Source organism: Meriones unguiculatus, chromosome 8, assembly GCF_030254825.1.
Source record: "Meriones unguiculatus strain TT.TT164.6M chromosome 8, Bangor_MerUng_6.1, whole genome shotgun sequence".
Lineage (NCBI taxonomy): Eukaryota > Metazoa > Chordata > Mammalia > Rodentia > Muridae > Meriones > Meriones unguiculatus.
The window spans coordinates 5,043,091-5,061,764 of NC_083356.1; the positions used below are offsets into that span (position 1 = coordinate 5,043,091).

The 18,674-nt window shown below is 40.1% G+C and overlaps 1 protein-coding gene across 6 annotated transcripts in view; it reads left to right on the top strand.

Annotated features, from left to right (window-relative positions):
- Positions 1 to 18,674, top strand: part of Senp1 (SUMO specific peptidase 1) — a 50,890-nt gene that overhangs the window by 20,629 nt on the left and 11,587 nt on the right. For all 6 annotated transcript variants that reach the window (XM_060388700.1, XM_021655817.2, XM_060388699.1 and 3 more), the window contains exons 7-13: positions 4,258 to 4,361; positions 4,446 to 4,717; positions 6,274 to 6,328; positions 9,618 to 9,656; positions 10,625 to 10,709; positions 11,261 to 11,416; positions 12,743 to 12,874. In XM_060388700.1, coding sequence (XP_060244683.1) covers positions 4,258 to 4,361; positions 4,446 to 4,717; positions 6,274 to 6,328; positions 9,618 to 9,656; positions 10,625 to 10,709; positions 11,261 to 11,416; positions 12,743 to 12,874 — 843 coding nt within the window. The remainder of the gene's footprint in view (positions 1 to 4,257; positions 4,362 to 4,445; positions 4,718 to 6,273; positions 6,329 to 9,617; positions 9,657 to 10,624; positions 10,710 to 11,260; positions 11,417 to 12,742; positions 12,875 to 18,674) is intronic.

An 18,674-nucleotide genomic window follows, 5' to 3' on the forward strand; every position in this document is an offset into this window, starting at 1 on the left:
AGGGAGGTGATGAGGTTTTAACCTCGGCTAGGAAATGAGGTGCAGGGAATTTTGTGTCAGTGGACTTCTGGTCTGTGTTCTCCAATTAAGAAACCACTTTTCATTGAGACTAACACCTATATGTATATCCAAATATTAGAACAGACATCATTATCAACTTTCAACAAATATTTTATGTATTTCATTATGGTAAATTACCAGTAATGCAGAGGTAATAGTATTTCTCCATTGGAACTAGAGAGTTTTAGGTGGTGCGGAGGTTTTATTTTGTTTTGTTTTGTTTTGGGGGGGTCTCCTATGTAGTCCTGTTGTCATGGAATTCATTATGTTGGCCAGGCTGGCCTCAAATTCATTGAGATTCACTGGCCTTTGCCTCCCAAGTATTGGGATTAAAGGCATGTGCCACCATGCCTAGCTAGAACTAGAGAATTTTTTATGGAAATTTATAAACTATAAAAAAGAAAATCTTCATAGAAATGTTAGAATCTACAAAATGAAAATATTCGCCTAAAGTAAAGAAGGAAATTGCTGTATTAATACCTAATTAAGAATTGAGATTTGTCTTTGAACTGCTGCTGACTAGACTGTTAAGATGGGGATTTTGAGAAGGATTAGAAACACACAAGTAGTAACTGCACAACTGTCAATTCATAGGGCAACACTGAAGAGCCGTGCTACCTAGCACCATTCAAATCAATTTAAATGAAATAAAATTGTGGCTTCTTAGTTACACTGGTCACTTGAACATCACAGCCACATGTGATCACTGTGAGCTGCACAGGTATAGAGTGTTTTGTGCTGTTGTGCAGTACTGTAAAAGAGAGTATAAGTGTTCGGAAAGGAGAAAATGATGCGACAGTAAGAAGTTAAACAGGAGAAATGTAAGTCAAGGGCCAGCAAGATGGCACTGCAAGGGGCAGCACGTGCTGCCGAGCGCAACCAACAACCTGAGTTTATCGCTGGACCCACACGGTAGGAGAGAGCTGACTCTTCCAAGCTGTCCCCTGGCCTTCGCATGTGCCCACTCCCACAATAAATAAATAAATAAATGTGGAGGGAAACATTTAAAAGCCACAAATCTTTCTTTGTAGTCAGGTGCTGCTGTGAGACAGACAGTTCCCTGAGCAGCGCTCTGTGGCTGGAGCACCATGGTCTGTGGAGTGAGGACACTTGCACTCTTTTCCTTGTTTAATGCTCTGGTAGTTCTGCCAAAACCCAAACATTTTGGATTTAGCAGAAAAGCTTTTAACCATTTTGCTTCATATTTATTTCTATGTAAATCTGTTATGTAAAATGAGAGACTATGAATTTAGGATTCTAAATTACAGTGATTTACAACAATATTTGCTTGCTGAAACTCATTTTGTTCTCTTAGGTTTATACAGTCCCGTTTTGTTTTGTTTTGTTTTTGTTTTTGTTTTTTGAGACAGGGTCTCTCTGTGTAGCCTTGCCTGTCCTGGACTCGCTCTGTAGACTAGGCTGGCCTCGAACTCATAGAGATCTGCCTGCCTCTGCCTCCCTGAGAGCAGGGATTACTGGCATGTGCCAGCCTTTTCTTTTTTTCTTTTTTCTTTCTTTTTTCTTTTTTTTTTGGTTAGGTTTTTACAGTGTTACAACTCAGTTTTGCTGTACTCCTACAGAAATGCCACCTAATTGCAGAAGTCAATCACATGTTGTAATTAATAGACTGCACTCCATGTCTGTGTGTGATGAACATGTGTACCTGCAGGTACAAAACAAACACCATTTATTCCCCATTCCAGTTTTCACCTTCCCTGCAATTCACCTTAATCGCACTGAACTTTGTTCTTCTAGAAGCTGCATGCCATTGTTCATCCCAAACAACATTTTTTCATTGGCCAAACTCCTTGAAACCAAAGTAAACCGTTTAGAAGATGTATATCCTTTAGTCTCATTAAATTCTTCCTGTGTGATAGTTTTCTGTATTAGTAGGTATTCATTGTACATAATGAGTTTCATTGTAAAATTTTCATTTATGCATATAAGTATTTGATCATATAAGCTCCTAGTTGCTCTCTCTTGTTGGCTCCATTCCTTAGGTGTTTTTTTCTGTGTCAAAGTAGTTCGTTGTCCCAACCCCTTTCTTTCTTGTTTTTGCTTGTTTGTTTGTTTTAAACAAGGTCTTAGCAGGTACCCCCATCCTGTCTTACTGCTTTCAAGTCCAGAGAGGCCTTTATTTGCAGCAGTTCTCCTGTCTCAGACCCCAAAGGGATGATAATTTATTTTCATGTGACAGGTATTCTACAAATGAAATTTTGTATTTTGTTTTGACAGTTTATTCTTTTGGGTAAATACCCAAAAGGAGTGTAACAGAATCATATATTAGTTTTAGTTTTAGTTTTTGAGGAGCCTCCATACCAGTTCCCCAGTGGAAATTCCCACCAACAGCACGTAAAGGTTCTTTCCCACCCTCCTCCTCTGCAGTATTTGTTGTTGTTTTCTTGATTTCTTCTTCTAGGGAAACCTACTGTGTAGGAAGACTGTTGAATCTAAAACTGCTAGTTGTCAGTAGGTCTGTGCGCACACTCAGGCTGTGCACGTTCCGGCCGTGTGTGCTCTCGGGCTGTGTACACTCTCAGGCTGTGCGTACACTCAAGCGTACTCAAAAATCCCCTGTGGAGTGGAGCTAGGGCTAGAAGTTATACACACATTTTCCTTTAGATCACCTTTCTATTTCTTCATGCTGTTGAGCTGTCTTGTCCCTTCTGATTCCTGACGTTCTTTCTCTTCTTGGAATGTAGCCTCTCTTTTGTTCTCCTGTCTTGTCATTTCTGGTGCTTCACAGGATTGAACTCCATTCTCAAGAACTTAACTGATATGTCAGATACTAGACAAGGTCATCAGTATCATAGATGCAATATGAATGTAAAACGGTGTGGACCCCGACGCCCTGCAGACAACACTGCAAGCTGTTGTTTTCCCCTTGGGATCTGTGTCCACCAAACGCTTACCTAATTATTGCTTTTGTTTTAATCACTGAGCTGTTCAAATTTCAGGAGGGTTGTAGTTGTCCTATTTCACAATTTAAATGCATCTAGTAAATGAGTAACATTAGAATGACAGCGTCATTATAATTTACTTTGCAGCAACAGTGAAAGATTTGGGAAGAGAAATGTTAGTGTCTGTTTACTTTCAAAGTTAATTCTTAATTTATTCTGTTTTCAACAAATATTTACAGTTAAATAAAATGTTAATGCACTTATTGAAATGTCAATGAAAACCATAACACTTTCAGTTTTAAAGATTAGTGGCTGAAAAAAGGCACCAGGACATGTTTCTTAGAAAAACATTTTAGTACTGTGTAAAGTAGATGCTTTGTAGGTACGGATCCTCATGGAATCCTTGTCTCCCAGTGACCTCCTTTGTTCTACTCTTTCTTTGTGTGGATCTTAAAACACTTGAGTACATCAAGCACATCCCTGTCTTGGGCTTTGCATTTGCATATATACATCCTTATAGTCATCATTAACTTGTACCCTTAGTTTAGGTTTCTGCTGAAGATTACCTTTCAGATCATATCTCTTCTTGATGTGTGCCCACCATCAACTTTTAGCCCCCTTGCCCTTTAATTTTCTTTATGCCATGAACAAGTTTTTGATTGACAGTTTCTATAATAACTGTAATATAAACGCACAAAAGCTGTAAGCTTATTTTATTCATTTTGTGAATATCAAATGACTAAAACAGTAGATTTTTAAGTCAATGAGAAAATTTACAAGTTATTTTTTTCTAAGTACTAAATTGAGACTTAGAGAAAAATAAGTAAATAAATGGTGGAGATGGAAACCATCTTTGAAAAAATACTTATACCTGCATAGAGTAAAGAGCTGACAGCGCTTGACTGTGTGCTTCCCTCCTCAGGACCTTTAAATCAGAATCAGGACTCCAGGGATTATTCAGGATTCTAATTTAGAAGTCTTAAGTGCTTTATTTCTGGACTCATTATCATTTGAGTGATTAAATAATTGCTTCATGGCTTTCTGGTTTTATAGTCAATAGCTTCTCAGCATTAGTAAGTCCACTGTAATTTTCCAAAACAAGCTACCTCTGAGACTGAATTTTGCTTAGCCCCTCTCATGCATATTACCTTCAGAGTATCATCAATGTACAATATTTCTTTATCTTCAGGACTGCTAGAGCTTTGGAAGGAGGCCTGAGAGTCTATCTGCCTGCTAATTTGAAAAGTGTTTGCCTCATTGGATGTATTTAAGATCTTTTTTTCTCTCTCCTTTATAGACAGTTCAAGAAGAAGAAAAAGAGATCTACAGACAGTTGCTGCAGATGGTCACAGGGAAACAGTTCTCTGTAGCCAAGCCCACCACACATTTTCCCTTACACCTGTGAGTCACGAAAGCATCTTTCATGTGAACCTAACTTTATAGTTTACTACTTGATATTGAAACTATTACCTTTTCTTCTACCAGGTCTCGGTGTCTTAGTTCCAATAAGGACTCTTTAAAAGACTCGCTGTTGAGAAATGGAAGCTCTTGTGCCTCTCATGTCATTGGCTCTGATACTTCATCCTCTGGATCTGTCAGCATTTTACCTGCACAGGAGCATTTGTCCCACACTGCACATTCCCTGTCACCTGGTACCCCAGATGTTTCGTTTGCATCCAAAGACTCTGATTCTCACCATCACCTCTCTGCTTCTCATCAGCCAGATAATGTACCAGCATCAACTACACAATCTGAAGGTAAATAATAATAACATCCAGCTAACTACTCCCTGGATCTGTTGCAGGCAAAACTGTAACACATATAACTTAATACATACGAGATTTTCATTACATACACATGATTCACGTGGCCATACCATGATAAAACCAAACCCACAAATAAAATTCATCCCTCATTTTTCCTTTCTCTCACTCTCCTCCATCCCTTCATCCCTCCTTTTCTTTTTAAGGGGTATGCTTTCTTCCTACATACAAAGGACATGGTATAAATTTTTTAAGGGTCTTACTGTGTATCACTGGCTGCTTGGCACTTGGTTTAGAGTAGGCTGGTTTTGAACTGTGGCAGTTCTACCACCTCAGCTTCTAGAGAGCTGGGGTTACAGATATGTGCTACCATGCCAGGCATTTTAACTTCCTGAGAAGTCAAAGCTCACTCACCCTGACTGCTTTCAGGGATTTCTTTTTGCTTCTCTTACTTTATAATACAAATGAGGTTCTCTGAAGTTCTGTGAATTTTCAAGCATTAATCAAGTATTTATCATATAACCCTTAATTTTGATAGAAGCTTTTTGTATGTCAGAGGGGTTGAACATTTTAGAAACAGGAATCTGCTGCCTGACTTTCAGCTAACCCATACCGGCCTGAGCATTGGTGGTGGTGAAGATTTTGTCATGAGGATAACTATCCTCGTTTTATAAAGTATGTATTCAGATTGTAACGTAAAGCAGGTTTTAGATGACATGGCTAGATACGCATACAGAGCATCTGTCTCTTACGGCTTCCTCCTTTCTCAGTTCATTTGATTTACTGTCGTCATCATTATACTCATCATTTTCTAAAAATTCTTACTTAGGAATTCAACTGTTAGGATATCACTATTTAACTAGAGATGAAAACTTGTATTACATTTTATGAAATGATTTACCGAAAATTATCTTTTTTTTTTTTTCCAAAAATCAAAAGTTGAAAAATTTTCCAATGTCAGAAATACATATCTTGTAGTGGGCTACTGAGATGAAGCTGGACCGAAACACCATTCAGCATGGCATTGCATCATGCCCTTGTGCTGTTAATACATGGTCTAAGTCAGGCCAGAGTCACAGTACTTGAGGGGCACATGACCCTGCTCTTGACAAGCATTGAAAATACACAGTGACAAAGTCTGTACTTGTGAAGTGATTTCTACAAATTCTACCTTTGTCTCTGCTCTTTCCTTTTTTCTTTCCCTTCTTCTCACCTAATTTAGTACATGTTGTGATATGAACTTAAGCCTTAAAAATTGTGGCTGTTCATGTTCCCTGGAAACAGGAGGAAGAAGCACAGAGCAGGCAGGGCCCGAGGACAGATGCTGATGGGCAGATGTGCTGTGTGTCTAGTGCCTCCTTATATCTGGGGCAAAAGTGGAACTGCTTGCTTTTCCTTCTTGAACTTTATCTATAGGCTCTTGTTATTGGCTCTATGAATAATGTTATGCTTGTGGCGCAGAACACAATAACGTGTAGAAACTTAAACTGAAATGAGACCTGGTAAATGGTGGGATTTTACTAATAATACTCTTATATTTCTTTGTTTAGGATCAGACTCTGTGATTTTACTCAAAGTAAAAGAACCTCAGATTCCACCTTCCAGGTAAGCCTAGGAAAGGGGTTGGCTAATTTCATTTTCTTTAGTTACTTAGTATAAAACTGCCCCCACTTAAATCTCTTTCATGTGTTTTTCAAGTTAGTTTAGTGACTTCCTGTTCTGTCTTTCCCTCCAGCCTTCACTATCTTCTTCAGTATGTCCTGCACTAAGTTCTCCATGGTCTACCTTCATGTTGCAACCATACTTGTCTTTCTAAAATTCATGTCTGATCATCAAAGAGCTTTAATGATCTACAGTTATTAAATTGTCTCAAGGACACTTTTTAAAACTAGGGTTAAGCCAGAATGCCTTAACGTAAACTGAAAAGAACTCCTTTGCATGTCTTAAATTCTCTGGCACTCTCTTCCCTTTAATGAGTATTTATCGAGAACCTACTGTGGGTTCAGTATTGGTACAACATTCATATAGCAACAGTGACTAAGACTCCCTCTGCTCAAGGAGCCGCATTTTATTTTCCTCTTTGTTTCTTTGGTGTTTTGCTGTTGTTTTTTTTGAGACGGGCTCTCACTGTAAGAGAGACAGGCTAGCTTTGGCTAGCCTGGAATTTGCTTTGTAGACCAGGCTAGCCTTGAACTCAAAAAGATCTGACTGCCTCTGCCACCCACGTGCTATAAGGACCTTCATTTTATAAAAGGTTGCCAAACAAATAGTGAGCAAAAAGTGGTAATTATCAATGCTATGAAGAAAAGTGAAGAAAGAGAGACTAGGGTTGGGGGTACTGTTTACAATGGCGTGAGGAAGTCTGTGATCAAATGCCAAATGATAGAAGTCAGAGAAGGAGCCATCTGTACACACACATATAATACATATTGTATAGAATATGTATATACTATATATGTTTACATATATATATAAATGGGGGGGTGTAGACAGGCTGTCCTGGAGCTCACTCTGTAGAGCAGGCTGGCCTGGAATTCAGAGGTCCTACTGCCTCTGCCTCCAAAGTGCTGGGATTAAAGATGTGTGTCAGCACCACGTGGCTAGAGCTATATTGGTGAACAGATCCTTTTGTATGTGTTCTTAGTTTGTACGTATGATATATATTTTTGTATTAGCATCACTGTTCCTTGCTGTCTCCTTTAACTTGTCTGACACTAGTGGTATAAGTCTCAGTTCAAATGTACTCTTCCACGTAGAACTTTACTTCTCCTGGAGGTATCAGCCTTCTTCCTCTTAGTGATTACTCAGACTGCTATGCCATCATCACACAGTGCCTTGGCAGTGGAACTGGTAGGATGATAGTGGTAGCGGCTTTTATGAGGAGATTACAGGCGCTAGAATGTCTGTCTCAGGAAATCAGCTACTTTGCAGCTCTAATATCTATTCTAAGTTTTGTGTATTCTACAAAAGTTTCTCTGTTAAGTCTTTTGAGGAGAATGTATGGAAGGTTTGGATTTGTTATTTCTTGTGTGGTACTTAGAGGCAGGTCTGACTTCTGCTTGTAGCTTTTTTTGGCCTTCATGTAAATTCAGGTTATTCTTTTGAACCTCATTTGTCAATAAAAGTCCAGCGTGACACCTTACCGTTGACTGTGTGAAGAATAACACACTGTCAGGTTGTGGTGGTGCACACCTGGATTCCAGCACTTGCAAGGGTGGAAGCGGGAGGGTCGAGTCATCCTCATCTGCACAGTGAACTTGAACCCGGTCTCACATGCAATGGTGCTTAGTAAGTAAAGCTTTCTACATAGGCGATCATCCAAGCCCAAATGCCCTCTCAAGTAGCCCAGTACTCGGCTTTTCTTGTTGTTTGACATGTTAGCATGCTGAAAGGCATTGCAACACTAGAAGAAACATAGTCTTTGGGATTGAACAGATAAGTTTTACAATACTTGTGGTTCTAATATAATTTGTCCTTCTGAACCTCAGCAAGTGTTTGTTTTCTGTAAAGGATGTGTAATAATTTCATGTTACATATTATATTAAAGGTTAATTAATATGGAGAGTTCATGAGGCTTAACATAAATGAAGCCATGAGAGCAGTTCTCCATATAGAGCACTAAGAACAACAATGCACAGATAAGCTTGTAGCTCTTCCTACTAAATGTGTAGTCTCTTCAGAAGTGCAGTTTCCTTCATGAGTGTCCTTCCTCGCCGACAGATGCCGCAGCCAGTGACGTGCTTGCCTCTACATTGTTCACTCACTCAGCAACCATGGATCTGCTCTGTACCAGGCAGTATTCTAGTTGGGGAGGATACAGTAGCTTATGAATAGACAAAAATCTGTTTTCATCAAATTTATGTTTTAATAAGGAGCGTAGACAAATTCATGACCCTTTAGTGTGAGGTCTGGATAATTCCTTTTTCATCTTTGTGTCGTGCTATGAGCACCTTCTCATGTTACTGTCTCTCCGTGACACACACTACCCTGAAGATCGCTGAGCCTCTCTGCTGTGCTGCACCGTCAGGTGTGCAGGTAGCACCGAGCTGGCAGACCGGCATTCTCTTTGCCAGTCAGCCTATGGGTGAGTGGGAACTTAAAGGAGCTCTAAGCACGCTGTGTTTTACACATCTTGAAACTGAAGCTAACTGACTCAGAGTCAGAAAACTGTGTGGAGCCAAGTCTGGCTTTCCAGATGGTGCTCTGTGCACTTGTTCTGTGGACCTCCAAGGCTTCCTTTTGGAAAGGGTTCATTCTTCCATGTGTTTCTGTGATAGATTGCTCAGAGATTTGCAAGGAGATAAAGCAGTTGAAAGGGGGAAAGCTGCTGGAACAGTTAACACTCCTGTGACCTACTCAGCGCTCATTGAGTTTGTCCACAAGCGCCTGTGGAATGGAGTAGGCCTGTCATCTTTGGAACAGGCCTGACTTCTGTGTCTCTACCTCGCCTCATTGACTCCTTAGCCAATTTGACATGGACTATTTTGTGGGTGGAGATTTTCACTATGTCCTATTATTTGGTGTGGGTATGTTTTGACTCAGACTGGGAAGTCCAAGAATTCAAGATTTGATTAGACCTTGTAAGAATTCTGTCAGCCTGAGCCATTTAGAACAGTATTTTTCTATCTTAATATAATCTTTTAGAAATGGACTTTTTTTTTTAATATATGTTATTCTCACATTCAATTCAAGAACTGGGCTGAACTTCATTTCCTCAGATCTTTAGGTCATTGTTTTAGTACAGGTGTAATTTTGCTCTTTAAGTTTCACTTAGTTATTTTTGTGTTGGTTGGATATCTGTTATTCTGTGATTGCAAAGTAGTCTTACAAACTGTTGAAGTAATTGCTTTGAAATTTCCTAACCCCTCTGCTTACTTTCTTTCCCCACCTGTAGCCCTATTTTCTTCCAGGCAGAGCTGTGGATCAAAGAATTGTAAGTTATTGTTTTGGATATTTTTTTATTATCATTTCATTTTCATTTAGGAAGGAGTAAAAAAAAAAAAAAAAAACTAGTTAATTATCCTAATTGTTTTTACTCAGTAAAAATGACCTGTTTATTCCCTTCAGATACTGGATTTTTAAGATTCTCTTAGATTACAATAGTTTGTTTCTGCAGATTTCATGTATCTGTATTTCACATGTGCAGGTATTTTCCCTGCATGTGTGATTATGTGTCTTGTGCATGCAGTGCCCGCAGAGGCCGGGAGGGCCGGAGGCTCCCCGGGACTGGAGTTACACGTGGGTTGTGATGCGCCCCATGGGTAATAACAGGAACCAAACCCAAGTCCTCTGGAGTTCTTACTGAGCCATCTCTCCTGTCCCAGTTAGGAGATTTCTGTTTTCATATTTGTCAACTATGAAACAGTTATTGAAACCTAAGTTAAATTGGAAAATATTCCAAAACTAGCTGTGTAAAGAATAAAGTAATTGCCATTATTTTACCATTAAACTATTGAGTTGTTAGGGAGTTTGAGAAATAACTGAAAAAAATTATTTAGTTTCAAGTGCTAAAACCTTTTCAGTTTTCCTCAGCCCTTGGTCTTTGTGAGTGTAAATACATAATAATTAGCTGCAGCCTTGACAGTATAGTGTTCTATCTGCCCTCCTGGGGCTCGGCCCTGCTTTCAGATGCTCAGGGTGAAGCCTCACTCTCACCAGCCACATTGAGAGGCGTACTTTTGAAACAGGGCTTTGTATTTAGCAATACCCACAGAAGTCACACTAACTATATGTAAATTACCTCAGTAGAAGGGATAGAATAGTTTAAGTAACCATGTTGTTTTACTGAGGTCTAAGTGGAATTTCTGCATGTGTGAGCTCTCTTCACTGTTATCTGCCATGTGTTGCAGAGATGTGGTCAGAGCCGAGACGCTGATCTGACTGCTGCTTTTCATTTCCTAGAACTAGTGTTTATGATTCTCGAGCTCGGGAAAGATTGCGCCAGATTGAAGAACAGAAGGCACTGGCCCTGCGGCTTCAAAACCAGGTAAAGAAACAAGCCGTGTTGAGTAAGGACTTCTCGGTAGGTAAGAGCACTAGCTGCTTGTGCAGAGCACTCCGGTTCTGTTCCAGCATCCTCATGATGGCTCACAGCTGTCAGTGACCCCAGGTGCAGGGGATCCAGCACCCGCTCCTGCCCTTCTCAGAAACCAGGGACCCACTTGGTGTACATGCAAGCATGCAGGCAAAGCACTCACACACAAAAAATAAAAGTAAGCCGGGCGTGGTGACGCACACCTATGCTCCTAGCACTCGGGGAGGTAGAGGTAGGCGGCTCTCTGTGAGTTCAAGGCCAGCCTGGTCTACAGAGTAGTCCAGGACATCCAAGACTATACAGAGGAACCCTGTCTCAAAACAACAACAACAACAATTAAATGGATTATAAAATAAGTAGCACACCAGGCTGTAGTGCTGGGGAGGGTCCCATGCTTGAGTGACGGCTGCACACTTGTGTAGCAGCATGGCATTATAGTGGCTCAGTCATAGAGTCCAGTGGTAGATTTCTTTGCCCTGCTTATTCTGAAGTTCTGTCTCCAGAGACTGCAGGAACAGGAGCATGCGGTACTTGATTCTGTAGAACTGCACCTTCGTGTACCTCTTGAAAAGGAGATTCCTGTAACAGCTGTCCAAGAAACCAGGAAAAAAAGTCATGAAATAACTGATAGTGAAAATGAATTTCCTGAAATTACAGAGGTAAAGTGCATACCAAAAATTTCTACAGTAGAATTCCTTTATCACAGGATGTGATAGTGAGGGCCTTTAATTCCAGCATGCTGTCACTAGAGGCAGGTGGATCTCTCTATTTGAGGCCATCCTGATCTACGTAGGTGTTCCAGACCAGCCAGAGTTCCATAGCGAGACCCCGTCTCAAAAAGAGAAATTCTGCGGTTGCTTTTTGTTTAGAAAAGGTGCCATGGCCAGCTTTGGATGCATCGCAGGAGGGTATCCGATGTTTAGAGTGTTTTTTTATTTGCCTTAATGCACCAGTGTTTGCTTTTAAAAGTGATTCAAAATTGCTAGGTTCATTATTGGTGAGTTTTAGCAGCTTCAGTGAAAAGATATGCAGTAAATTTATCTTTCATATTTGTTTTTAATAATTTTTTATATTTCAAAAAATAATTTTGTGGGTTTGGCTTGGGAGATTTTGTTCTGTTTTGATACAGTTGTGGGAATTGAGCCCAACGTTTCATATATGCTGAACTGCAACCCAGGCTCACATAGGAAATAATTCCGTAGCAAATTGTGAGCTGGGAAGTGCTATTTCTTTTTGTTTGTTTGTTTTTGTCTTATTTTTTTAATTAGCATATAAAGGAATGGGTTTCATTATGACATTTTTTGTTTTTATAATGTTTCTTCTTAAGCAGTAATAATTCACTATGAAATTTTTAGAAAATGCTTAGAAGTCTGTGTATGTTTTTAAAATCAGTTTCTTGATTCATACCTTTCCCGTCATTGTTGGACCTGGGGCGCAGGTTGGTGGTGGATGCTGCGTCTTAGGGCAAGGCCCCTGGACCTGGATTGGATTGCCAGCACCATGAAAACGAAACAGCCACCGTGTCGCCAGGGAGCTCCACATGCTTCACGGCTGTCCTAAAGTCCATGTTTTTACTTCTTTAAAAGTGAAACAGAATATTGTCTCTGAAAAGAACACCTGCCTAAAGGATGCTTCTTTTACTTCATGTTACCTTTTGTGAAAACTTTTGTTTCGTGGAAAACTACTTGAACCAGAAATATAAGACATAATGAAGCCTTTACGGACCTAGGAAGATTTAAGCAAAGGTTATGTCAGTCTCCTGAAACTGACAGGAAACAAGGATCTGAACGTTGAGTGGAAAAGGAAGGGGGGAGCTAGGTGGGTGGGAGGCAGTAACCAGGAAGACTCCGGAAGGAAGAGAAGCCGAATGTTAGATAGTCACAAACTGATAACAGTGAACTGTAGGAAGTTGAGGAATGGTAAATACAGTCTGGTGAGAAACCATTTTTTCTGAAACCATTATGTTTGCTCATTTGTTTTCTTAGGAAATGGAGAAAGAAATAAAGAATGTTTTCCGTAATGGTAACCAAGATGAAGTCCTCAGCGAAGCGTTCCGCCTGACCATTACACGCAAAGATATTCAAACTCTAAACCATCTGAATTGGCTCAATGATGAGGTAATCTTCACTTACATGATATACAGATAGAATTACCATCTCCTTGTTTCTCAGATGTGTTTCTCAGATGACTGGAGCTGAGTCCCTCTTCCTGGCCTTTGTGTGAACAGATGTGTACAGAGAAGCCTTTTACCGTCTCTCAGTGCTTCTGTGTACTTGAACGACTGTTTCTGATTTCACCTATGCTTGTACATGCTGAAGGGAAGGCTATTCTCACCTGGCTATTCTCACTCTGCCTTAGGCACTGCTCTGCAGTTCATATCTCTGAGCAAATATTTAACGTCTGACCTCATTGCAGCATGAGGGAAAACTTTGGGATTTCTAGGCAGGAACTAGGTCTACTTCCTTTTCCTCCTCTGTGGCTCTAGGTTACTTAAATTGTTCATGATAAGCTTTCTAAAGTAGCATTCATTTGTACATGATTGCTTTTAATTATTTGTTTTGATTTGATGTACATTGGTGTTCTGACTGGAGGCATGTCTGTGTGAGGGTGTCAGATCCCCTGGAACAGGAGTTTCACACAGTTGTGAGCTGCCATGTGAGTGCTGGAGATTGAACCTGAGTCCTCTGGAAGACCAGGCAGTGCTCTAAGTGCTGAAGCCATCTCTCCAGCCCATTGACGTGATATCTTTAAGGCCGACATTAAAAAACTAAATTGTTTTTTATGTAGTTGATAACTAGAAAAAGGGGGATGGCTTTTTACCTCCCAGTTTCAGTTAAATATATTAATTATGCCTTGATCTTTAAATGTATCTGTCTGCATCGTAAACCTTTAAAAGTCTGTTTTATTTAAGAAGGGTTGTTACTTTATTTATTATTATGTGCATATAACAAGTTGCACGTCTAAAAGACAAAACATGGAAGATTAGGAAACTCCCAAGGCCTTAGCGTAGTGAACAGCAGCCCGGGCACTGTGCTCGCGGTGAGCCTCTGCCTCAGCGTCTTCCCAGATCTCTTAGGGTGGATTTACAGAACTTAAGCCAGGCAGCGTGCCCAAGACAGCGATTTTCTTTGGGCCAGCTGAGCGGCCCCATTGTCTGTGCTGCTGCTTACTTTACTAGAGAAACTCCAGGACTACTATTTTTTTTGACTAAGAATGATAAAGGAACACATGGTTTGATGACTCCGTTAGAAACCTCACATCTTTCAGCTCCTCAGGTAATGAAACACTGGAGAAGAGCTCACTGAATTAAAGAGAAAAACAAGAGTCAATAATAGTAAAGTCAATAAGTGTCCTGTATAAATTGTTTTTGACCAATGATCTTTTTCCCTTTTTTCTTTTCCTGCCACTACTGGAGAAGAAAGTCAGTTATTCCAAAAAAGGATTGTAGCCTGTTTGTTATACATTATGCTAAACCTAGGGGGCAGCAGTGAGGAGGATATAAGCTAAATTCTCGTCCTTTACTGTGGCAGTTACCTCAGATTCCTTACAGAGACAGCATTCATCAGAACATACTTTCCTTTCCCTGTTCCCATCAGAGGCTGGACTTAGAGCATGCAGAGTTACTGGAAATTACATGGTATAGTGTAGATGCAGGGAAAGAAAGATCCCTTCTCTACTTTATCCCTATCACTCCTACCCATAGTGTTGGAGGGAGTGCTTTTCTTCTGAGTTCAGACCATTAACTTGCAAAGCAGGGGTAAAGCCGCATCTTCAAGATGATAATATTTTAAGAAGCACCAATTTTAAGTTTCATATTTCTCGGGCTTAAATAGCTAGCATTTGATGAGCTATTAGATATACTTAAATTCTAATGTTTATTTTATACTTAATTCTTTTTTCAGCAATTATGAAAACTCATTCTTTGACAAGTAGCTCATGTTTTTTTGAATTCTATTCTTCCCTCAAATATTCTTGTAAATAGTCATTTTTGTTTTGTGTGTCCTGTTAGTATTACAGGATGTATTAAATAATTCTCTGCAAAACAAGGTAACTCATAAATTATTCTTACCATTGACAAAATAATTTAAGAGCTAGGAAATGAAAAGAATCAGATTCAGTTTTTAAACAAAGAAAATCCTCAGTACTCCAAAAGAAGAGAAGGAATGGAAGGGAAAAAAAGAAAAGAAAACCCAGGGCAAGAGGGGTGACCAAGCAGGTGGAGGTGTTTGCTGCTAAGGCTGATGACCTGCTTTTGGTCCCCAAGACCCACAAATAGGAAAGAACCAACTCCCACAAGTTGTCCTCTGATTTCCACTCAGGTCTGCCATGGTATGACTATGTTCATACATACATACATGCATGCATACATATATACATATGTGTAATAATAAAAATAAAGTTCAAAAATCCTGCATATCTACATAGCCCTGGCTATCCGGGAACTCTATAGACCAGGCTGGCCTCAAATTCACAGAGATCCACTTGCTTCAGCCCCCACCCTTCCCACCCCCAGTGCTGGGATTAAAGACATGCACCACCACTCCTGGCCCTGATCTCTTTTTAAAGAGAAAAATAAAAGCCGGGCATTGGTGATGTTCACCTGCAATCCCAGCACTCAGAGGCAGAGGCAGGCGGATATCTGTGAGTTTGAGACCAGCCTGGTGTACAAAGCTAGTTCCAGAACAGCCAGGATACAAAGAGAATCCCTGTCTTGAAAAACAAAAAAACAATTTCCAATTTCCGTGCCTATTTATTCAGTATATTTTCAATTTTATTTTCATAAGTGAACTTATTAAATTCTATAGTGTTTCAAAGGTCTAATTTGAGATTTCTACTGCCACATAAGAAAACAAAACTTCTCAAAAATAGAATGTGGGAACTGACTATCCTACAGAAATGACACACAATAAAAGACTGAAAAAATTGATACTGTAGATGGAGATTTCTATACTGGATCAAGAAACCAGTCATTAGTAATATCTAAAAAGAGGAGAATAAGATGAAAGAGAATTCACCTTCAAAGTAGATGCGAAGTGGGCACGGAGAGCAAGGTTTTCAAGTGGGTGTCAGTACTAGCAACTACTAATCCTAGAGACTGGGTTTCATGACTTCTGAAGCCATTCAATTTTAAGATTGTGTGTTAATCCTTCTGATAAGAGGCCTGCTGTCAGTTAGATGTCTTTGCTTCTTTGAAGGCCTGAGCGTTGTTGTTGTTGTTGTTGTTTTTTTTTTTAATTATACTAAACAAAACATGTAAAACTATTTTCATACATTGTAGGAAGGCAGTAGTACATCAGTTGTCCCTGAGAGAAGTGAAATAAGGGAGATATGCTCTGGTCTGTAAAATCGTGGCTGTGGAGATATAGCAATAGATACCCAGGGTGAGCTAGGGAAAAAGAAAGAACTCCGTCAGTGAGTTCTAGGAGGCTATCAAGCAGCCCAAGTATGCAGATGGAATCTCAAAAGAAAAGTAACAGCACACCCAACGTGCATTTAAAAACCCAAAAGGAAAAAGATACAAAGAAGAAATGGCACAAACATACAAATATGTGACTAAACTCAGCCATATCAATATCAAGTCGAAATGATCTACACTGTAGTGAGGGAGGAATTAAGGTAGAGTCTACATAATAGATAGCAAATATACTGGCGCCACAGCTAACCATGTGGGCTATCTTCTTTTTATTTTTTGGATTTTGTCTATACAGGGTATCTATAGATAGCCCTCCCTAGCTGTCCTGTAGACCAGGCTTGCCTTGAACTCAAAGAGATCTTCCTGCCTTTGCCGCTGCTGCTGCCTCTGACTCTGCCTACAGAGTGCTGGAAGTAAAGCAGCTGGGCTCCTATTTGTGAGCTTCATCTTTGAAGAGAAAGATGTCTTTCAGCTTTCAGCCTTGCAATAACCTTGTATGTAGAGATAGTGTTGCTATTTGATTGCTTGTGGAAAGTAAAAGAGTAAGGCTATAAGGAAGCACCATGTTCCATGGATCTTTTGCCGCAGAATCAAGATCTAGAGCTGGAGCTCATGCTTTTTAGTCAAGAATTCTAACTTTAAGAACACAATATTTAGTGGAAGTCCAGTGCTCAGTGCTAGAGCTCCTACCTACCATGCACAAGGCCCAGAGTTTTAACCTCAGCACCACACATACAAAACAGTGGAAAAGGGGGTGAGAGGGCCAGTAGTGGTCAGAGTTGATGATTCTCTCCAATAGGTTGATCCTAGTAATAGTCTGTAGAGAGGAAACAGCCCACAAAACTTAAAACTGGGAGTAGATTTTTTTTAAATAGTGAAGAAATCATATATTTAAGAAGAAAAGAAACTAAGTGAAGAAAATTACGTGAATATGATAGACCTGACAGGTGTGATGTTTCCATGTGAATGAAACCATCAGAAACTAATGTTTGTAGGATGTCACACAGGCTTCCTTCCACATCATTATAGCTGTCTTCTGGAATATTCCCCAAACTCCCTCTAATAAAACAGGACCTTATGCAAGGTCATATGGAAAATAGTAATTATTCTTCATAAATGTAGTTGTTGCCTGTCTGTCCTTTTTTTAAAACTTTAGCAGTAATTCTGAGCATTTGTTCTTGAATTTACACACAAGAGGACAAAATCATGGAAGCTGTATTTTCTAAGTTAGTCTAGATCTTGGTCAGATGCTCTGAACCATAGTCAAGTGCTGCTTTTCTTTACTTTCCTGTCTCAGTGTCTGATCAGGAGTCTTGTCATGCCCAGGACTGTTGGAGCATTTCTTCCTAAGCCAAGCACTGGGATTCAGAGTAGACATGGAAGAGCCAAACATCAACACCTCACTGCTAGGGAATATGATACTTCTAGATTTATCTGCTTTATTGGGCAAGAAAAAAAGATACAAATACCAGTGACCATTTATGTTACCATGGTAACATTTGGGGTGGGGGAATGCGGCCTCCTCAGCTCTCTATCCAGTCTTAGTTTGAAAACACTGTAGGATTTTCTGGGCTGGAGAGATAGCTTAGTGTTTAAGACCACTGAAAGCTTGCAGAAGACCCAGGTTTGCTTCCCAGCACCCACATGGCAACTTAAAACCATCTGTAACTCCAGCTCCAGGGGATCCACATAGAAGTGGTACACAGACATACATTCAAACAAAACACTCATATCCATAAAATAAATGTTTTTTAATTACAAAAGAAAACACTGTAGAATTTTTCTTTAACGAGGGGCTTCTTTGCAGCTTCAGGCTGGCAATGAATCAAATAGAATATAAAAGGAACAAAGACACTGTAAACAATTTTCCCATCCTCAAAAAGGCTGCATAGACAAGCAGACGCTCATGGCCAGGCTCTTCCAGGAGGAGAAGGAAGGCAGTTTTTTAGGCACCAGCAGCCACAGGCAGCAGGCAAGTACACACCAGAAAGGCTAACAAGTGGCCTACCTAACAGTGGTTTTGAGATGTGCTTTAGTGGCAGGACAGACAGCAAGACCCCAGACTGGTGTACTTTTTGCTCCTTGTTTCAAAGGGGATGCAAGATCTGCTAGGCTAAGAAAATCCTGTATGGCAAGAGAGAGCTCTCGCTGGCGGAGAAGGAAGGGACCCTTGTTTTCATAGAATACAAGCAAACGTTGTGGCTTAACTGCCTCTCTTTCATCTTGAACACTGTGATCCCTTCTCTCATTTCTTTTTCCTTCATTCCCAGGCCCCCTCAGTGAGATGACACGGAGGATTCCCTTTGTAGCTTATTTTGAGTGTGTTGTGTCTTGGCTGAACTGTGGTAGTTCTCCTCACTTGAGGGGAGAGACTTGCGTCTAAACTAAGCCTGCATATCAGATTGCAAATTCTCAGCTAAGGATAGGGAATATCAAGGCCACCAAACTCCCTCTGCTGGCATAGAAAGAAAATGGAAAGTAACCCAGATCATACTGTAGACCTA